General features: G+C 33.6%; 2 protein-coding genes and 1 pseudogene across 2 annotated transcripts; 1 reads left to right on the forward strand and 2 right to left on the reverse strand.

Annotated features, from left to right (window-relative positions):
• Positions 1 to 2001: 2001 nt before the first annotated feature.
• LOC110737088 (transcription factor UNE12-like) lies at positions 2002 to 10066 on the reverse strand. The gene is made up of 7 exons (XM_021917459.1): positions 9396 to 10066; positions 6520 to 6618; positions 3740 to 3859; positions 3532 to 3597; positions 3337 to 3402; positions 2777 to 2854; positions 2002 to 2686 (listed from the first exon to the last, which is right to left on the reverse strand). Exons 1-7 carry the CDS (start codon positions 9735 to 9737, stop codon positions 2456 to 2458), a joined length of 1002 nt encoding a protein of 333 aa, XP_021773151.1. The 5' UTR covers positions 9738 to 10066; the 3' UTR covers positions 2002 to 2455.
• Positions 10067 to 12221: 2155 nt separating this feature from the next.
• Positions 12222 to 19652, reverse strand: LOC110737089 (sec-independent protein translocase protein TATA, chloroplastic-like). Its single transcript, XM_021917460.1, has 2 exons — positions 19126 to 19652; positions 12222 to 12780 (listed from the first exon to the last, which is right to left on the reverse strand). The coding sequence occupies exons 1-2, from the start codon at positions 19438 to 19440 to the stop codon at positions 12643 to 12645; spliced, it is 453 nt and encodes a 150-aa protein (XP_021773152.1). The 5' UTR covers positions 19441 to 19652; the 3' UTR covers positions 12222 to 12642.
• A 1632-nt stretch (positions 19653 to 21284) lies between these two features.
• On the forward strand, positions 21285 to 23404 carry LOC110737091 (annotated as a pseudogene).
• The last annotated feature ends 293 nt before the right edge of the window (positions 23405 to 23697 follow it).

Below are 23697 nucleotides of genomic sequence, written 5' to 3' on the forward strand. Positions count from 1 at the left end.
CTTTACAAAAATTTACAACTGAGACCAAGAGGAAAAGAGATGGTTGAGATGGAGAGAAAAAGGAGAAGAGAAAAGGAAAGCATTAAAAAAAAAAAAACCTGGCAATGGAGGCTAGGAAAACCCTCCCAATTGAGAAACTCTGGATGGAACCAAGAAAAATTCTCCCAAGTAGAAAACCTAGAGGGAACGTAATGTTAGCGATAGGGTTTCTAATTCTTTCATAACACTAAGGTTGCCTCACAACATTTTGTTCACCATTTAAGAGTTGGTTTATTTGAAAGTGTATAAAGTTTTTTTTTTTTTAATTTAATTTAATTTAATATTATGGTTGCACATGGTTGTAAAGGAGGGAAATATTTCATTAAAGGAGTGAAACAAAGTGAAAAGGACCCCTATTTTAAAATATGGGACAATTTTAGTGGAACGGATGAAGTAATCGAGACAATGACTCACCACTATGATATCAAAACTACTTTGAATTCAATATTGGAGTCCAAGTCCAAACCGAACTTTTTCAAATCAGGTTCAAAGAAGTTATTTTAATTCCCAATCTTAATTTATGCCAAATAATAGATTTTATTTTTTGATGTTCTAAATTGTTAAATTTATTATTTTTGTGAATGGGTTTAATAAAGCCCATAAAAACTGATTGAAAATTCATTATTTTTCATCACATTAGTAAAAGGAGGATGTATATTCACAACTCATTTTTTCTACTCCTTCGATGATTAGTGACAATAAACATTTTTTGTAACTTTTGGAACACTCTTAACTCCTATAAATACCTTTGTCATTAGGTCTAATGTGACGAATTATATTATTATCATCACTGTCGATTTGCTCCCCTCTTACTAATTTTATCCCTCAAAACTAAAGACTAACTCTTAAGACTGCGAGTGTGAGTTTATGGCACATGATTGTGAATTCTTCGACCATAACTATTAAGCTTTATAGATTTGCAGTTTGTCTTCGAAGATGATCTATTCAACTGGTGGCAAGCTCTTCGCTTTAAAAAAGATAAACTACATGAAGACTCCCTTGATTATCTTCCAAAGAGGGAATGACTAGCTCATGGACATAGCTAACCTAAGCCTTCATCACAATCATGCATTTGTATCTGATGAGACTAATGTTCACTCAGTGATGCTAGGACACCTTTGAACTATTATGACGAATTTTCAAACAGAACATGTATGAAGTTTTGAAGGGCGGTCAGTAAAATGGACAAGCTCTCCTAGCCAACACAAGTCGGTCACGGGAACAAGAAGGTACAAGGATTTTGTGAAAATTGAAGGTTAGGAGCAAGTCATGAAGAAGTAAGCTAAAGCACCAGGAATCCTTGAGGTGGGCAATACATCGGGCCCTCCTAGCTAAGAGCCTCTAATTAGATGCACGCAAGGAAAATCTTCAAAAGCCAAGAAGGTTGCTATGATAACCAATTAAGCTCATGCATAATAGGCACACCTCTGCATTCATGTTCTTCAGCCAATGAATCAGGCGTCCAAGGCCAGAGCAAAATCGAAACTTGATTCTGCCTCAAGTCAACACGCTAACGTACACTTGCATCAATTTCATGAAAGATTACCAACTTTGAACTACAAATTACTCCATAGTAGCATAGGGGTGTATAGGATAGTGGTGATAACACTGATGCATATAAAATCCTATATTGAGGTCCTTGAAGTCCAAAAGGTCACCTAATACTTTACGAATTTATTATAGTGCAAATCCAATAGTGACTCGTCATAATCTTCACGGAATTCATTGTTAAGAATTTATTATAGTGCACATAATAACAATCATTGAATAGCTTTCTTTTTCTCTTCTTTGCTATCCACCCTCTCAAAATCAATCAGGATTCAAGGATATGAGAAGAAAAAATAAAAAATACCACCAAATCGATCCAAAAGCTCCTCACTTTCCAAAAGAAAACAGCAGAACCAGTTGCTCTTTTATATTTTAATCTTGTAAATTAAAAATAAATAAATATCCTACAAAAAGAAGCTTCCAACATTGCTTTCTCAAACAACTAACCATTAATCAATTTATTTCAACGTCCAATACATTTCAATTCTACTTAAACATCATACTATAAATTATGCTACAAACATTTTCCAAAAGCTTGGGTCCCACATTTTGTCCACTATACAGGAAAAACAAAAGAGCATTGGTCACAAATGTCTGGGTCATACCCCACTAACTTCCCCCACCTTTGATTACTAGAAGATTTATAATTTTTTCAAATTTATATTTGACAAACTTTATACTTTATAGACTTGACCACCATAACATAGCATAGGAAAAACATGTTAGTGCCCACCATTTGCTTTTTCTCCTCCTAAACATTGCCAATCATCCTCTTCTTTGACAAAAACTGGGAAAATGACTTCATCTAAAATGTACCTCATCTTCATTTAGCAATGCCCTTGAAATCCTTATCCTTAGGGGGTGTTAATCATGGAGGCGGGTTTGCCTCGGGCTTGATGATTGCTGGAGGATCAGGAGGCGGTGGTTGTGACCGAAAAATAGCAGATGCCAGTGATACAGGCATGATGCAGAGTGCCTTAGACTGAAGGAATTGCATAGCAGCTCCTATGTCTTGTTCCATTAGTTTAGCTACTTGCTGCTCTGTGCCATCACTTGACCACTTCTCCCATGCTGCCTGTGCCCCATCAACGCCTTCCCCCTATATATGATCATGATAGACTTTGTTTCAGTTTATTGGAATGCATATAAAATCGAAACAAACACAAGTGTGTGTGACAATTTATGTTACCTCAGCGGATGATGGGGGTACATCAGCTACAAGTTGTGCCACAGCACCTGCTCCTCCCAATCTGCTCATGCTTAACACCTGGTTGATTTCAATTACACTGAAAAAATTTAGATAACTACAGATTTGCAAGACAGACTACCCCACCCTAAAAGAAAATTAAAACAGCATAAGGAAAGCATATGATCTATGTTGGTCTCGGAATCTTCATTTCATCCGAAGTACTCGTGTCAGCTCCTTACACTCCAACATTTATATGGTCACTTGAATTTTTAAACTATACGAGTATATATATTTCATAAGGTAGCTTAGTATGACACTTGGACAAGTACTTGTATTCAACACGAGTATCCAATTCTGAGTAACATAACACATGATAAACATAAAAATAAAAGATCTTTGCTAATTGCCATTGATTAAATAAAATGCTGGCACCTGGATATTAAACAGTAGAAGTATAATATAAAGCTCGATGAAGTTTCTATTAATAGGGACACAACTTTTGAATAGATTATAATATCCCTCAAATTTGGTGGAACCATGATGAATCCCAAAGAGGATACCTTGACTTGGAGCCTCAGAAATTTCACGTAATCAACAATTTCATCAAGCATAGCCGCCCTGTCTGTCTGTGCAAGCAATAATATTATATTAGAGCAATAATAGCATCATTAAACAGTTCTTTATTGGTAAAGAAGCAGAGATAACAAAAATTCACAAGTAAAATAATTAGTCGATGCCAAACACAAGGTCCTGACCTTGTTGCAGCTAGGAACCAATTCTTGCAAAGCCTTCATTCTTTCAGCTATTCTTTCCCTACGTAACTACAAATGTAATGGACGTAAATACTATTAGTTCAGCAGTTGTAATCAGTTATGATCAGTTAAAATCAGTTATGAAGCAAAAATCAGTAATTGTTTAAGTAGAGACACTAATGCAAGCCTAGATTAGAGAAATGAGGCTTACCCGTTCAGCAATACTGTGGGGATCAGTGGCCTGACCACGCCTTGCTCGCACTCTAGGCCTGATTGCGGGTGGATGTGACATCGGGGGAGCTGGTCCTGGTGCTGTGTGACCCTGGAAAGTCTGCATACCCATACAGTAACCAAAATGAGTTTTCTCATCTTGCAAGAGGCATATATAAATAATGTTTTTTTAGAAGGGGAAATTTTTTTAATACACCTACAATTTTACAGTTTAATATTCTTTATGCAGAAAGTATCTACAGGATTGACAAAAATAGCTAGTTTCTCAAAGCTTACCAAGTGAATATAGAAATATATGGGGTTGTTTCAAACTTTCATTAATTGTTCCAAAAAATCCAAATATATATGAAGATGAAGTGGGATGCAATTCCAAAAAAAATAGTCATGAAGCATACAAAATTATGCTTAGCCAAATACAGAACCAACGAAGATGGTAGCTTTCAATATTGCCTAAAATCATAATGAATATTTTTCTAATACATTCAAGTTATAGAAAGAATTCCATATATTCAAATCCTAGGGGTCAAAGTATGGATTTCTCTTCATTCCTAACTAGCAAGATGAAATAGAGGTAGCAAATTTCTAGTTCAAAAAAAGTATTTCTGACAGCTTTACTTGAATTATTGTACTTAATAGAATGGCACTTAATTTGATGTGATGTTAAAGTGGATAAAATTAGTTTAGGTATTGATAAATATATGAACACAGACTTAGACAAAGAAAGTAAAAAGTTGGACTACTTACAACTCTAAGTAAAGTTCCCCCTCAACAAATTACAAATATAAGCAATTTGGTAAGCCAGAGTTAGTTGGAAATGTTCTCCTACGTTTAACAATTCACATGAACACAACACGTAAGAATAGGTCTCAACAGGCCACTTTACCTAAGCGACCATATTTCTAATGAAAGAATGGACAATAAAAGAAATAAAGAACTCGTATACAAAACTGAATAGATTTTAGTTTGCTCATGCATTTTAAAGTAGTTTCTGGTATAGTTACTGATGATTTTGGGTACAACCAGACTAAATAGGGAGCATTTTGTCTAGGAAAAACACAAGAGTCAAAACTGAAGAATTTTCTCACTCCTCACACAAGTGTTTTTTCAAACAGATTTCATAATCCAGTCTTTCTAGACCATTGCCAAGAAAAGAGAAACCTTACTATTGGGCTAAATTATGATTTAAGAATATGCTTCTTTGATATTTTATTCCATGACTTCATGTACACACCCATTCGTTTACCTTACGCCGCTAATCATGGATATAAAGTTTTGGCTCTGCTTAATTAAGCATCTTGAAATTCCACATAAAAATACATGAAACAGTAAAAAAAAAAACACATGAAACAGTAAAAAAAAAAATATATATATGTCAAAAGAATAAGTATATAGACACATGAAACAACAATAAATGTATTCTCAAAAGGAATAAAGGGATCCTCCCAATTCAAATTTCTTTTTCTTAGCAACTTGTTATTTAATAGTGTGATTGATATCCAGAAAAAAGCATGAACTTTCTGTTGAAAAAGCCATGGCTGTGAATTTGATATTCTTCAGATATTCCCAGTTTTTTTACTAACCCCAAAGCTTTCAATGTCAACTCTTAGGATACTACTGAACATAAATTAAAAATTAAAAAATTAAAATAAATAAAAAATGTATCACGCGTGGGACCCACGCGCTCCTTTTGATGTTTGGCCAGCGCGTCAAAGGAGGGACAGTGGGATGAGTAGGATGCTTTTAAGTTTTACCCCCTTCTTTGGTGACATCATTAACCCTGAAAAACTTTGGAAAGGACAATTGGGTCCCCACAATTTGTAAGGAAGTGTTCTGCACGTGTGAAGGCCCAACATCTATGTAGTGGTGCAAACATAGACCAATCCAACTCTCTCACTTCACACGTGCAACACAGTCTCACAAAACTCAACTATTTTCTTCATTATTATGCTAAAACATTTGAGTGTTTGATGATTTGATGTCTTAATCATCTCAGGTTTTATATTAGTGGCCTACTTGGCCATCTATCAAGATTTAGTGAAGCACGCAATCATAGTTTGTTAACTTGTTTACCAATTGGATGAAATGGCCTATCCATAAATTAATATGCAATCCGTAAATGGAAATCAAGTTGTAGGTGAAATCGTCTTACACTATTTTGATGTTTTCATTATTTTACCGTGAAATGTCCTCTAGAATTAAACAAAGCTACCCTTTTGGCTTTCACAACATTTTAATGACATTATAAGACGATTTTATACAAAATTTTGGCATAAAGAAAAAGTAAAGAGTATTAGGAGATACTATTAGATATAGTAAAGGTTATAATGTCAACAAAATAATGAAAAGCGCCCAAAATCGACAAAATCATATAGCTTAAGAAGAACAGACGTGTTGGAGTAAAGCTATAGGACTTGTTAGAAATGGGAAAGTAACAAGATGATAATTGACATTTAACCAATCTCTATAACTTCCATACATTTTCTAGACATAAAAAGAAGAAGTAGCTAGTTTGTTTCTTTTAATTTGGTGCTAGTTAGTAGTTATTAATTCTAGATGAAACTTCATAATGTGTAATTTTCAATCCACCCTTGGTATAAGTTACTTTCATTCTTGGATACCAAGTCACACTTGACTCAGGATCATAATTAAAAATTTAGATAAGATACTATGATAATCAATCTCTTCCACCTACAAACAAAACATACTCAAGCAATAGAAAGAACAAGAAATTGAAGACATAAGGATGCTGGAAAATGTTACCCGATGAACTTGAATAGAAGGAGGTGCAGGACGAAGTGACTGATGTTGCAGCTGACCAAATGCTGGAAACAAGTTTGATAAATGCATTGAGTCACTCTCCTGTAACAAGCAAATCAAATATCCCGTCAAAAATAATACAGTACAAAGATATAATAATAATTTAAACACCCTAATTTTTCCTTCATTCAGCAAATAATCCCTCCCAAAAAAAACTGGGTTAAATTTTGACCACTTCTATCAGCAAAAAGGAAAACTGACCCAAAAAAAAGCATCATCTATCACTTTTTTATTCACTTTGTGGAGTAAAAAGATAAAGAAGAAAAAAATTCATATAGTATCGTTGGCTATTTCAGTATTTACAAGATACCTTTGAATTATAGTTTTACTAGTAAAATATCCTTATACTTAACTCTTACATCGGCCTCTCCCTTGTCCATAAAAGGATGTTGAAGCCTAGACGTTACCAACTGTTTTATGCTTGACACACTTCAAATTGATTTTATCTCTAAAACAAAACACGACATAAAAATAACAAGGGAATCTATCGATACTGTATGAATGAGACTGTAGTTTTGAAGGGTACGTTTGAAATACTAGGAGTACCTTAAGAAATACATAAAGACAAAGGGGTAACTAGAGAAATTTTCAAGAGGACATAAAAAGAGTACTCTTTAAGATCATAATTGAAGAGTGCATATTGATGAGAATTTGATGTATTCCTGATTGTCTACTGTAAGTAGACATTACTGTACTGTATATGACAAAAAGTAGCACACAAAAGATACCCTGGGAAAAGAATGTAATTGTCAATGACCACTAACTCTAATCAACCAATGACAAAGGTTTATTACCTCCTTGACTAATTAATCCTCATCAAGTACAACTAGTGACCAAGTTGATACTAATATTTCCTTATCTCCAATAATATAAAAATTAACCACTTTTCAAACTTTGTTACTTTGTACTAAACTAAATCATATCTTACGTCACTTTTTTGTAGTATAGCTTCTTGTTATCTCACAGTATAAGATTGCGAACATCTGAACCCCTCCTTAATTCCTCACTCGTAGTACATAACGAGCACCTAATTGAGGTTTGAACATCCAAATTAAAATCAAGTGGGGACAGTGGAATCATTAGCCAAGGGTAGATAATTTCTTTGTGCAAACCTAATTAGGTTTTGTATGGTTTTGGTGTTAGGAAACAAAGTTGGACCCCTTTAAGACCACCCCTAATGCTAGCCATCCCTTCAGTTCAATAACTAGTCAATTAAACAAATCAAAATCAAAGATCAAATATTATTATATAACTGGAAAATTGTCCAACTTGGTTACTCTATAGTTTTAGGTAATGATTCTCAAGGACAGAATAATTCCCAACGCAAGCTGACAAATTTTACCCTCACTTTTTATCAGATCCTGAATTACACATGCAATAAATAAATCAATAGTTAGCATTAATTTAATTGGCTCCATCTTATAGATAAAGGGTATATAAGTAAATATACAGTCATTTTATAAGATTAAGTGACATTATATTGGTATGTATATGGATGTCAAATGTCAAATGTCAAATGTCAAATGTCAAATGTCAAATCTTAATTTGTCATAATGTCAATATGCTGTTTAAACTTTAAGTAAGAAGCTAAACAATTTGTAAAATACTTTTTGTTCGACAACACAAACAATAAAATAACTCGAAATTTTTTACATACACTTAGGTACACCGGTGCACCCAACTAACACAAGATTAGTTTTGCTGTTTATTTGATGATTAAATGAACAACAATCATCAAAAAAAAAAAACTTTGGGAGCACCATGCACCCAAGTGTATATAACAATCTCTCCTGAGGACGAAGAATTCATGAATGCATACATGGAGACTCTAGACTTCAATTCTCCGGACACTGTTCAACTCCAAACCTAATTAGGAAAATTAATATAAATCCTCTATCCGAAACTGTAAGAGTCATATTATCTAAACATATAAAAATTAAGTATTGTACACATTTTACATGACCATAGTTATGATAATTGAACACTCTATATCCTCTACGTCAGTCTACGACCTTAAAAAGAGTACTCCGTAAAATGTTAAAACCAAACTCAAAACCATTAGTACAATCCACAATATAGGAGATATTTTTTCTAAACATCCTAAAACTCAACTTCGTATATAGTAGGGCTCTACTCATTTCATCATTTGGTTCGAACTTATACCGTATACCGTAAGAAATTATATTTTTTTTATGAAAACAGTGTAAGAAATTATATTATTTGAACTTATATCATTTAAATTACACAAACTTGTGCTTTTGAACTTAATACCATATCTAAAATTTTAACTTCTACTAATAAATGAAGGGTTATGATATATATAAACATAAAATATACTTCCTAAAACGGAATTAAATTGAGAATTCATAATCAAATCACGGGCATATCGGTGTAATTAATGTTATGTTTATCCTCAATATTTCCCTTTTTAGCTAATATTTTGCAAACAAGAAATTTGATTATACAAAAACAATAACAAATTTACATTAGAAGACCCTCCTCGTACAAGAAATAACCCGATATGTCGTACAAATTCTTATTAATTGTATTTAAGAACTTGGAACATGTTATACCTAGTATAACATATACTTCCTCTGTTCCATATTAAATAACACGTTTTATTATTTGGAAAGAAATAACCTGATATACCGTACAAACTTTTTTTAAATAATTTTATTCACGAACTTAGAGCATTTTATACCTAGTACAACATATACGAAGTACTTCGTATTGAATAATTTTCCACAGAAAAAGACAAATAAAAACTTGAAACCAAATCACACTAAAAAAACAGAGAGAGAAAACCAAGTAAGACTTACGTTAATTCTAGAAGATGAAGAAGCATTACCACCACCATCACCGCCACCATGAGTGGAAGAACTACCATGATCCAAATTCAGGCCCAAAGGCAAGCCCAAGCCCATTCCACCTCTAAATCCACTAATACCAAGCCCAACATTCACACCTCCATGACCCGACCCATCTCCTGGGCCCAAGCCCAACAAAATTGACGACCCATCACCTCCACCCGACCCGCCACCTACAAACCCGCCACCATCACTTCCACCACCCGTATTATAACCCGGAACTGATAATATTTGCTCAAAAAATTCATCTCCTAACCCTTCATGATGATGATGATGTGGTTGATTATTCGCCATTTTTAGACCTTTATAACTTATTAACCCAGAAAAATTAAATTTCTGGGTACTTGTAATTTTGATGAAAAACTGATTAATTTTATGTAATTTGTTGAGTGGCAAAAACAGGGGTTTTTGGTGGGGTTTAAATGTTGGAAATTTTGAATTTTTTTGATGATTTTATACAAGATTTTTGGTGGGTTTATGGTTTATGAAGAGAAAACAAAAATGCCCAAATGATGTAATTGATGAATGAAAGATATGATGTAAAATATAGTGTGAGAAGGAGAAAAAGTAGAGAGAAAAAGGGGGAGAATTATGGGAGTGTTTTCTGGATTATTTTTATTTATTTATTGTTAAATAAATAATTTTGTAGTTTATTAAAAAAAAATAAAAATGGTCTGACTTGTTCTAGTGAGTGGTATTTTTGGTGATTAGTAATATAATTAGTAGTACAAGTAGTAAAGTATGAGAGAGACCAAAAAGGAATAGTACTAAAAAAGGATTAATTTTTTAAATTGAATTGAGTGTTTGTTTGTGTGTGTGGGTGGTTGAAGGAATTTTTAGGGGTACAAACAAACTGCCTCTTGGAAGGTGTGACACACTTCCCAATCATTCTTCCTTTGCTACCATATTTTTTGTAGTTAGCTAATACTTACACCTTATGTTAAGTTTAATTATTGGGATTTGTTTGAGCTATTAAGTGAAGTTTAGTTGAGGAAGTACAAGATTGCATTGAAAAGGGAGGGGTATTTCTCACAATAGTGTTACACATAGACATAGTCCCATTATCGATGTAGATAGTGTGGGAATATCTTATCTACGAGGAAAATAAACTGGCATGGGATGATTGTATTTATAAATAAATAGCGTCGTTTTAGTGATAGTAAAAAAAAAATTAGTAAGGAACGTATATAGATCAATTTAGAAAATTAAACCTAGACATAAAAACTTTTTATTAACAAAATAATCAAACAATGAAAAGACTTAAAATGCCCTTGTTTGAATTTGGCCATGGTATGGTTAATTTGGCCAGTATAGAGAGAAAGCAAAGCATGAAGTTGAATACTTTAGTGAGAGTGGAGAGGGAGTAATCAAAGTAGAGAGTGAGAATGACACGAGGAACATGAACAAGGTCGTAGCTAGACTTGATTGTTAATGGAGGTTTTTTTTTTTTTTTTTTTTTTTTGGACATCAGCGTTAATGGAGGTTAGACGATTAAAGAAAGTGGACTGAGAAGGTAGAAAATAGAAAAGTAAAAAATGTTAAATTATCAAGAATATCAACTTTTTTTTTTCTCCAATTAATTAGGATGTACGTATACTAATGTACGAGATATATCACGCACATGTCAAGATAAACAGTGTTAGAACTTGAAAGTTACGGAAATTATGCAAAGTTATCCTTTTTTCGTAAAGAAAATGAAGAGTACAAAAAAATCGAGTTTTAGCTACTTGGGGGTTTGTGGTTGAAAGTGGCAAAACGACAGTTTTGTTATTGAACCCAAAGTTTCGATAGTTAGCTCTTGGTCTTCGGTCAATAAAACGTCGATAGTATAGATGAGACTCATGAGAGCTCTTGGGCTTTTGGAGGGTCATGGCATGCTATGGCCCTAACAATGTCTCGCCACTTAATATGACAATGAAAGGAGAAAGACTGGAGGAATAGAGAAATAAAAGATCTACTGAAAATAATTTCTAGATTTATCCGAAGTTAAACTTTGTGGTGTTAGGTTCCAAAATCGAAAGAACGTGCATATAAAAACAATCCCCAAACGACCAAACTTTAGTGGCAATAACAATACATATGATCGGTTTATGCTAGCTACACTACATCTATCAAATCCTCATCCAATGTTTAATGAATCAAGTAGTAGTTATTTACAAAGTTACAAAGTGTATATAACAATGATATACGGATTACATATAATAATTGTGTAAAGAACAAACTCGTGCAAAACCATGAAACGTTTTTATTGATCATAGTAAAGCAATTATAGCTACTTGTAAAGTTTGTAGGCACGAAACTCACCTAAAAACGGAATTGTAAAGACAAAGGTTGAAGAAAAAACGGAGGAAAGTAGCCTCTTTCTAAGTTTCTTTTTCTCATTTAATTAAGAAGCATCATTTAAATTTGTGGTACCAATTAGTTGCATTTTACTTTTCGAACTTTTTTTTTCCTAATTTCATTGATTGTCAACATCATATCTTATACGTCTTTCTACTTTCTCAAATTTATTTGTATTTCTAAACACGCAAATTACGGCCCTCACATATTTTTAACTAATTTTAATAATTTATAAAAATGGCGGTAGAAAAGCCTGTGGTACCCCCCTTCAAATTTTTCATTTTTTATTTCACTACTTTAGACTGCAAAAAACCAAAAAGAGAGACTATATGCGATATAATAATATTTCCGGCTCACTTTTCCCTAAAAAAAAAATGAGGATATAATACATTACCACGATAATACCACCCATCCAAAAATCAAGGATCTCCCAAAAAATTATCGCCTTCCAAAGTTTCAACTTCAAAAACTTATTCAAGGTCTTGTATAAAAATTGGGACGATGTTACTATAGACAGATCTGGATGGACAAAGTATTTACCAAAACAGCTTGTCTTCGGCCTCATTCTTCCATACCTACAACTTCCAGACTTATGACACACATGCATATATATGAACTAGTTTAGCACAGCTTTGCTGTCCATGATATACCATATACCGTCTTTTCTAGGAACTTTGCTATAGTATATTTGATTTGGATATAGCTCTAATTGCTAATTTGCTAACTTGCTCTTGAGATAAAGGGATCTCTTACACAAGTATTCGATTATACACATCATCTCACTAACCATCACAAAACAAGAAGAAAATGTATGAAGAAAATTTTGGATTAAATGAAGTGGAAGGATACATAAATTAACTCACGAACTCTCTTTAGATGAAGAGACAACATTTTCTTTTTCTTCTGAACTTTCAGATGCTGATTTTGCCTCAATCACGTTGTCAGAAGATTTGCTGTCTTCTGGATTCTTAAGTTCTTGTTCAAACTCCTTTGCTGCCTGCAGTGAAAAAAAGAGAGGCGTTCAGGAACTGCTTACATGCAATATGAAAAATGATCTATCTTATCAATTAGGCAATTGTTGGAACCATAGTATATGAAACACCTCACACACAGAAGGGTGGATAAAAGAAAGGCAGGAAACCTGAACCCTTATAGACTGAACTCATCTCCAGTGGCTTTAGTTAGACTTGCAAGAAAAATTACAAAACAAGAAACCAACAAGGCGAACACGGATAAATCATATTGATACACACTGAACTACTGAAGTGTAACTGCATAAACTGCAAATGAGTGTTGAAACAAATCTGATAGCACTATAGGGATTTAAAAAGAGGCTTTCAATATGAAAATAATATGCTTATATAGCAAGGGAATGATCTAACTAACACTGTGCAGGCATTTCATGTCCTTGTTCTCTATCGTGACAAGTGTGTCAAGTGTGGTACACAATAGAGAGAGAGAAATCAAAGGGTTTGAAGATTTGGAAAGTATCAGTTTGAAGAGTAAATCAAAGTGTATTATTCTGGATGTGACTCAAAATATCAAAGTCCAAATGACTGGCCTTATCCGAATTGCCTCACGAAGGGATGCCATGATACAAGAGGTGGTATATCTTGGAAAGGTAACCACCAACATTGGGATCATTCCTTCTCTAGACTACTTGATGACAGTATGAAATATTGATTTTTTAGACTGATATAATCACTTTCGGAAAAAGCAGCTTTGTATGATGCAGATGATTTGATATTTGATACATTGGCCATGCAAAATTATTCAGTGTCAACTTCTGTAACTCAGTCGAAAAGAATCAACATATCAATCTTCATTTTAAGATTCATTGATAAAAGATGTGCCTATTACAAGCTATCCTAATGGGCACCCTTCAAGGATAAAATTCTAACATAAGATGTGCAATATAAAATGGGACTTAGCTCCTACACATTAATGTATTTAATGTCCAAAAGAGGATAAATGCCCTAGAGCCATAGAGGCTTTGACTGACTTGCAAAACCCTAACGTCCTCTTTAGTTCACCTCATTTCCACTTATATTAGGAAAAATAAGTTCAAACTCGGGATAAACCAGATAAGGGTCAATAAAGATTTACCGCAGTTCAACTTACAACTTAAATAAATTCGGATAAGTTCCATCAAGCTTAGATAGGTTGAATATTAGGTGAATAGAAGGCACCCTAAATGTCTAAATACTATAGATCTTCAACACTAGTTAAAAATAAATACACAAACTAAAAAATCCTTTAGATGTCATGTGCTTTCTTACCCTTATGAAAAGAAGCTTCGTTTCTTAAGGTTGTTAGGTAATTGGAGTAAAACTGTAAAATGCTCTGCTTAGAATATCACAAGTCTTCTATTAATTTTACTTTTAGCTTCTGAGCAAAATACTTTTTGCTCCAGCTCTTCGATTGTACTTTAATATCAATATAGGGATGGCAACGGGACAAACATGGACCGATTCTACTGGATTATCCTTGACTATTTCAAGAGTTTGCAAGTGAGTCATTGGTGTGTCTAATGTCCTAAAGAGGATAATGCCCTAGAGTTACCTCTGATTACACGTGCACAACCTTAGTTTCTAGCTAATGTAATTCCACAATACTTGTATAAAAAAATTAATCAAATCCTAAAATCCTCCAGATTAGATGTGCTTTCTTGCCCAAAGTTGCAATTCCTAAGACTGCTAAATGATTAGAGTCAAGTGCTCCACTTGTATGTCACTATCTTCTATTCATTTTATTGTGATAGCTTGAGAGCATAACATTTTTTTCCTCCAGCTCTCCGTATTAACATTGGTATCAAACTCCTGGCTTATTTCCAATATAATTCTTCAATACTTATCCCAATTAATTTATAAATTCCTTTTAGAAAAGAAGAAGAAACTACTTTGAAGGGAGAATAAAGAATTAAATTACCCTTTAGAGCGGACAATTTCTTTTCTTTGTGCTTCTTTTTGCTATCTTTTAATCTTGGCCTTTCATTTGTAATCCAAGGGGTGTAATTTAAGAACTTTCGGGTTTATTTGTAAAGCCTTTAAATAGGGCTAAAGCTTTCTTTTGGGATGAACTTTTGCTTAATTTTGAAATCAATGAGACTTTCTCTCTCTACCCATAATCTTTGTGATTATTTGCTTTCTTTGTGATTGCTATTTTGTAATCTTTGTGGTTACACCTTAATCCTAGCTTTACTTTGTGTTAGCTTTGATTAAGAACCCCTATTTCATAGATCTTGGTGATTGTTGAGATAGGCTTATCTTGTTTTGTTGATTTGAAATTGTTGTTAGTTGATTTTTCCCCTCTTTTCTTGGTTTTGTTGGTTATTTCATATCAACACCCAATCCCAAAATGAAACCAAAGAAGACTTCCACTATGACAGATTCTATCAATCCTTTCCAACTAAGACTCTTATTTTCAACTCAAAATAATAAGTTTCACTCTAGTCCAGTAGTCCCAACAACAGAAAAAACAAAAACTAAGATCCAATAAGGGGTATTAAAATTCACTTCACAGCTACGATAAATTCATATAAAATCCAATCAGTCAATTTCTGGTGAAAAGTACAAACTCTTAGGCTCTCTGTTTAACCCTCACCAAAGATTGACCCTTATCAAACTTATGAGTTGAGGATGGTAGCCTCTTAACATATTGGCCATTTTCTTATACTTATTTTTGACTTATCTTTCCATAAACTCTTAAATGAATAAAGCTTAGGCCACAGAGCACCCACATAATAGCCAAAGAAAAAAGCAGCTTGCTACAAATTAACAATGGCTCATTTTTCATTCTAACCCTAATTTATCGTATAGCCCAAATCAATCAACAGAGCACCCCACTGTATTTTTACCAAACAATTGTTGCTAACACCTACCTGACAAAGCAAGAGTAAACAATTCTTACTCTACTAACTACCAAGACACAAAATGCACACATGATGGGATAATGCCTTACCTAAAATCCAATATTGAGTCTCTCTAAGCTAGCAATCCGGGTAGGTGCTGTCACTTGCTTCTCTTTTGCCTTGAATATAACAGGTAGGAAGAGGGACCCCGAAGAATAACTATCTTAAGAATTTAAAAGGAAACATAATCTAGGAATATGTTATGACCTAGCATAGCTTAAAGGAAGAAGAAAATATTTAAATTTATAGATCTGAAATTACAGTACATTGAAGATAAATGTCAAGTATTCAAAAGAATTGACTCTCTTCTCCCAAAGCTAACTAAGTAATACTCAATGGACCAGGGACATAAACATTTTTTGGGAGACTCTCTTCTCCCAAAGCTGATCAATCCCCTTTTCATTTGTCAACAAACTGCCTACTTCCAATCTTGAATATTATAGACCTAATAACACAACCTATGATATTCTGGGTATGAGGGCTTCATCTAGGTATAAGTTTTACGTGAACCCCAGATTCGTAACTGAAATTAAGCTAGAAGAAGAATCGAGATCATGGGTTTTGGTCCTATCTCATGAGCGACCCGCGCTTCTAATTTTCTCACATTTCACGATCACAGCTCATATCTATTTTGACACACACTAGATTAGTTCCTTGAATTAACATTTAAACTCCCACTATACTGAATTTTTGTTCCCAGTTTCTTGACTTATTCCCCATAAGATGTTCGCACTTTGGCCACTCACTACACTGAAACAATACTAAAGGCTACAATCTTATAATTAATATGTTGGGATCCAGAATATATCCTTATAGACATAAATATCTATTCACTCATATGGCTAAGTAACTTAATATACCTTATAGGATTTGTAACTATAACCACTTCAATGCCCCCCTTGTTCTTGTATAAAGAGATTAAAATGTTACTCCCAAGTACTGTTGACTCTAGAATAGCATTGAAAAGCTTTAATGCCAACTTCACCTAAACACCTTCATATTTCTATAGGTATCTCATTTGCTCCCAGCCATCCTACTAACATCCCATTTTGTTTAACTCACCTTTTTAACTTCAAACCTCATAAGGGTAACAATTGTATTCATTGAGCTCTTCCAAAAAATGTTTATGTCCCTGGTCCATTGATCAGCTCATAAAAGCACATTTTTTCACCCATTTTTGATAGTTAACCTCAATACCTCAGCCACAAGATTGTTCATACTTCACCTTTGATGTAGCTATATTGGATCAAAGTTCCTTGATTTTTTCACTCCCTTAATCTTCCCAACCCATTAATTATTTTTATTCTTATTTTTTAAAAATCTTTCTTTGGTGTCCGATCTCAGAAACTATCTCCTTTACCTCCTTACCCAGCTTATATCTTACTTAGTTACCTTTTTCTGCTTTTGCAGCATTAAGCACCAGAAAATAATAGATTTTTCCTATAGCTCTCATCTTCATACTACTATGACTCTTCATAAGTTGTCGAACCTTATTTGACAGTATAAACTCGAATATCATCCAAAATAATGTCTGAGAAAGAGAATAGAGAAAACGTAGGGATTGTTCCAAAAATTTAATCCATATATTTCTTAAGACTCTACTCGTAAATGATAGTACAAGGATAAACAAATCTTTATGTGGTTTTTATAAAATGTGGAAAAAAACATAGGACTAAGAATATAGATAGATTACATAAAGGTGTCTAAGGGCCAAGGGCATTACAACTGCATATATTTGGACTATACAGTGTAAAATAGAACTAAGAGTAGAATGGAGAATGTAATTTGGAGATCAAGAAAGCCACTATTAAGGACAATATGAAGATAAAATCAAAGAGGGGCTGGGTTGTGCACTGGCGTAAATTATATGCTAAAGACATAATTTTGGCAAATGTAATAAAAAAATGGCATCACCGAAATATTTTCCTATGGCTGTGTCTAAACATCTAAAACTAGGCCCTTGTTCCATGTGTAAATAGTTTTTTCATTCGCTTCTTCGTGCTCCATAAAGAATGCATTATGACAAAATCCCTTGTTATTAAAAATGACACAAGTTTCTCTACCTCTATGCCAACCTTCTCAGCAAAAGTGTAAGTGTCATTTAAAAAAATATATACATAATACAATAGACTTTTTCCCACCAAACCATAACACAATGTTAGAATAAGTACAATAGGGTAGAACCAGAAATCGTTATTTTAGGCAAGTAACAATGTTGCTTTCCTAATAGTAATTTACTGACCCTAATAGAACAATGGAGTTGCCCAATAATTTTGTTGAGATACAACGACGATCAATCCGTTTTGGTTAATCTAACAAATGTTTGTGTTATTGAAAATCATTCACATCTCAAATAAGAATGCTCAGAGAATATCTTAGAAGAGAAAACAAAAAGAATGACACATTTTGATCATCCATCACAAAAGAAAGTCATTCTATACTTAAAAAGAAAAGGAAATCAGACAATATTTAAGAAGGGAAAGCAAAAGGTGTGACACAATTAGATCATCCATCACCAATAAAAAACAAAAAAAAAATAACATAAAAAATAAAAAAATAAAAATAAAAAAAAGTCATTCTCTAATTATTAAGGAAAGGAGATACATGAAGAGGTGTCTTACCCACAAGCACATACATTGTTACCTAATTCGCTAATCCCCCAACGAATCACAACTTGAAACGTGCGAGTTGGTACGTAGTACCTTGTACTCCAGCACCCAATCAATTCAAATACTATCTCTAGGTAACATTACCACATTTAAAAGATAAATAACCCAATTCAAATACTCTATATGGATATTATTGCTGAATTACAGATTCCAAGTACCCTATCAAATATCAATATAACTACTATTTAAATGGAAGGATCAAAAGGCTTTCAATCACTAGATTCAAGATTATTGCACATTTACAAGGTAGGGAATTTTCAACATGACTTGGCAAGCTATATACTATCATAGATTCAGAGTAACAACATCACTATTATAGTGTTAGTGGTTAGAACATGTTTTAACCAAATCAAATTATTCTTACCAAGACGATTCATTACATAGGTTCGCTCAGCTCATGGCCAGCCCTAAGCACCACTATCCTACCTCTACCCAACCATTCCTATAGAACTCCATCATGTTCATTTCAAAAAGGGTCAATTTCGATTTTCGGTCACAAAACACAATCCAAATCCAAACTTCCGAGTGCACGAATTCATTTACACACAATAAGCCAATAACTTCCTCATATACCCTATTCATTAATCACTCTCATTCATATAATTCATCAATTACCTTGAATCATTCAAAAACACATCAAAACAATAGAGCATATTTTCAATCAATTACCTTAGTAATGAAACTTATCCTTGTATATAACAAAATAAAAATACCATTTAATAGAATTCCAAAAAGATTATAAATTGAAATGAATTTGACAAACCTGTTGAAAACTTTTGATAGTTTTGCCAAAACTCCGACCAATTTCCGGCAACTGTTTAGGACCAAACACAAGCGCCGCAACCCCAGCAATAACAGCAAGCTCCGGAACACCAAGCCCGAACAAAGAGTTGCAACAAAAACCTTTTCGGGTTGCGGGGCAGGTTCGGGCCCTCAAGCCCAGGCCCGTTGTGTTGACCCGGAAGAAGGCGGTGGTGGTGCTTTGGTTGAGGAATAAGGAGGATTTAGAGGAAGAAAGGAAGGTGGATTTTTGAGGAGAAGAGAGAGAAAGTGAGGGTGTGAGTGTTAAGATCTCCATTTTTGCAAAGGTTTTTGGTGGGTTTTTTGGAATTTTGAGGTCAGGGTAAAATATGATGGTGTTGGATAAGAGGTGATGGAGTTTGATAATTCATTTTTCTTTGGAATTTTGTGACTTGTTATCACAAAATATCCATAGGAAAATGATAGATTATTGATTATGAATTGATTATAGTATATGTTGATTTTATTTTTATTTTTATTTTTTATTTATTTTTTTAATTCCTAATTTGATAAAGTTAAGGCCCCTAGTGAGTAAGAACCTCTCACAAGTCTACTTGGCTCGAGTTAGCAGGCCACGGCTCTTGGGAATAGGGGGGAAGGGTAAGAGAATCCCCACTCCCAAAGAGCCTAAATTTTTCCACTATACCAAGTTTTGCTTGGTGTCTCATTTCGTATTAGTTGTTACATTTTCTCAAATGCTCGTATTGTATAACACAGATTAAGGAGCACTTCATATGAAGTATTTTATACAAAGTAACACTATTGTTTTGTGATATTCATTGTTATATGGTGATTAATTTAAACACATTGAAAAATAAAGGTGTTTGGTAATTTGGTTTGTAAAAATTGTAGTCATAGTATGAGGTATAGAATTAGAATGAGTGTTTTGTTCACCTTATTTTTAAAATAATTTCAGTTCAAGAAAAATAAGTTCTGGATAAGGGTTGAGTTTAGATAAGTGAAAATTAAGTGAATAGAACACACCCTTATTGGTTGTTTAAGAAAATTGCAATTTCTAATCCAAACATCATAAGGTACAACGAGAAAGCCCCAATTTATCACGTGATAAACAAAATTCATTTATCAAGTTAAAAAATTATAAATAAATCAACAAAAATCAACATGCCATTTTCGTAATTATATAAAAAAATGTGGGCCCATATATAATTTTAAAAAACTTGTTGATTTATTTACAGTTTTGTCATATGATAAATAAAAATTTGTTTATGAAGGTGATAAACTTGTGATTTATCAAGGTACAATATGGTGTTTAGAAATCTAGGGGAGAGTATAAGTGTATAGCTCATATTAATCCTCATATCAAATTAAATCAATAAATTCAATTTTGAACAACACCAAAAACAAGTATTAAGAACTAAATTCCAACACCGTACAACACTCTTATTTTAATTCTGATTTCACACCCTTATTACTCTAAGAACCAAACTCCCAATATTCGAACTTGTTCTCTTCACCTGAAATATGGATATCTGGTCCGATTTTAAAAGATTTGATTTGAATTTTTATTATCTGGTCTAATCTGATCTGGTTTAATAATTTGACTAAATTTTGACCTCATTTTAATACTAATCTATAAAGAAAAATATTATCAAAATGGATCTTATTAGATTCGTCTCATTATGAACTTTTCAAATTTATAATTTTTATAATTTTTTTAATACGCAATTAACGATATTTAGCAATAAGTAAATGATAATTAAAAGTTCTAATCTGATCAGATCTGAATGTTTTTGGTCTTGTCTGATTTGAATTTATTAAGGAATAAGTAATAAGTATCTTAAACAAGTTGAAGAGAACAAGCCCTTCTTGTGAAGTTGTGATGGTTTATGTAAGAAAAAAATTGTCAAATTGAGGAGAATTTTTATTAACAACATCTTAAGCAAACTTTCGAGTAACTCGATGTGATTGATAACTTAATGTCACTGTATACAATATAAATTAGTAAGTATGTACCTCCGTATTCGTTTTGGTTTAAACAGTTTGTAAACAATTAATAAGGCTAAATTGATTCGAGTTAAACGAGTTTGTAAACAGTTCATGGATTGTAATCAATTTGTTCTCAAGTTCTATCAGAGTTAAACGGGTTTATAAATAGTTCAATTTCAAAGGGTCCACGGGTTATAATCGGTTTTTCCTAGTTCTAACGGTTTCGAGCTGGATTAGTTGTTGACAACTCTTTAACATACACATGTAAGATCAAAACACTTGCTTTTCTTATTCATTTCCCGCCATTTTTAACAATCATTACAGAGCTCACCACAAAGAAAAACCATGTCCTCAACTTCAAAGTTGATCTACACTCTCCTTCATCGAAAACCAAAATCTTTCAATCAATTGAAACAAATTCATGCCATACTCATTACAACTAACCTTAAATCTCCTTCAACATTAGCCAAACTTATCGAAAACCATTTTTCACTTTCTCCTAATAAAGCTCCAATCCATGCTCATCTCATTGTTAATAATAATCAAACAGATTACCAACTTTTTCTCCTTAATACTTTGATCAAATGCAGCTTACCCAGAGATTCAATTCATCTTTTTGCTAAATGGGTTTCTGTTTCTTCCATTGTTTTTGATGATTATACCTTCATTTTTGCTCTTGGCGCGTGTGCTCGGTCGCCTTTCGTATCGGGTTTATATGAAGGAAAACAGATTCATGCTCGCGCTATGAAACTCGGGTTTATGCCGGATCTTTTAGTTTCTACAACTGCTTTACATTTTTATGCGAATAATGGTGGTATCAATTTTGCAAGGAAGGTGTTTGATGAAATGCCTGTGAGAAGTTCTGCTACTTGGAAATTTGGAATGCGCTTATAACAGGGTATTCCTCGCAGAAACAAAATTCCCATGAGAATTCAATTAAGGCTTTGGTGTCTTTTAAGGAGATGATGGTGGCGGATGATTCGGATGTGAAACCTAATGGCATGACTATGGTTTGTGTGCTTTCCACTGTTTCACAGCTAGGTTCCCTAGAGAGCGGGTGTAGTGTTCATGGGTATATAGCGAAAACGATTGATGCCCCGGAGAATGATGTGTATGTTGGAACTAGTTTGGTTGATATGTACTCTAAATGCGGGTGTCTTGGTATCGCGTCCAAAGTTTTTGCTATGATGAATGAGAGGAATGTACGTACTTGGACCGCGATGGTTACAGGACTAGCATTCTATGGGAAAGGAAAAGAAGCAATAGAGCTATTAAATGAAATGAGGGAATATGATGTAAGGCCAAACACAATAACCTTCACAAGTACGTTGTCTGCTTGTTGTCATGCAGGACTTGTTGAAGAGGCCTTATATTTGTTTCACAACATGGAGAAGGAATTTGGTGTCACGCCTCAGATTGAGCATTATGGGTGCATAGTTGATCTACTTGGAAAATCAGGGCTCTTGAGAGAAGCTTATGAGTTTATAGTTCGAATGCCTACTGAATCGAATTCAGTCTTGTGGAGGAGTTTGCTTGGTTCATGTAGGCTTCATGGGGATTTCGTGATGGGTGAGAGAGTGGGGAAGATACTACTTCAGCTCCAATTAGATTTACATTTAGGGAATGAAATATCTACGAGTAAAGATTATATAGGTCTTTCGAATGTCTATGCACTGGCAGAAAGGTGGGAAGATGTAGGAACAATTAGAGAAGAGATGAGGATGAAGGGTTTAGAAATTAAGCCTGGCCATAGTGCTGTCCACTAAATGATCTGGTTTAGCTCATTGCGAATGAAATCTATTGAATACAACTAGTGCTGTCCACCAAGTAATCTGGTTTAGGTAGTGCATCTCTTTGCGAAGGGAAACCGATGAGTACACTAGAGTGGTTCACTGAGCTAAGTTGTTCACCTTCAAGTATGATAGACTAGTGATGACAGCCTGAAATTATGCTTGATTACAGGAAACTTGTACTATAGTGTATAATTCTCAGGAATTTTTGCTGTCGTGGCTGAAAGTGTTTGTAAAGTGGTTATCTGCACGAGGATCTAATCTTTGGAGGAGTTTAACTATGCTGCCTTGCTGGTCACTCTACTGAGCGAATTTGCAGGTGTGGAAATTGTATGAGAATGATTAACAGTTGCACCAGAGAGAGAAAGAGAGATTGTTGAAAATAATGACCAATACCTTACAAGAAAGTGCATATTATTTCATGGAAGTCTTTCACGGACTTAGAGAGTATTATGTAAAAGCTTTAATATCATAAAAGAAAGTAATGAGTAATGACCAATACCTTACAAGAAAGTGCATATTATTTCATACTTCTTTCGTTCTAATAATATTGCAACTATGAAACTTTTGCATTGTTCATCATTCTTGTTTGACCATATAATATGATTTATACGTTACGCAAAATATATAGTCACATAAGATCTTGTTAGATTCGTCTCATAAAATACTTTCACAATATCAACTTTTTATAATTTTTACTCTTATATAATTATAAATATTTAACATATAATATGTGTTTGAGATGCGTAATTTTATCCTTGTTGCAATATTATTGAAACGGAGAAAGAGAGTATTAT

The sequence above is a fragment of the Chenopodium quinoa genome, unplaced genomic scaffold (genome assembly GCF_001683475.1).
Source record: "Chenopodium quinoa cultivar QQ74 unplaced genomic scaffold, ASM168347v1, whole genome shotgun sequence".
Taxonomy (NCBI): Eukaryota; Viridiplantae; Streptophyta; class Magnoliopsida; order Caryophyllales; family Amaranthaceae; genus Chenopodium; species Chenopodium quinoa.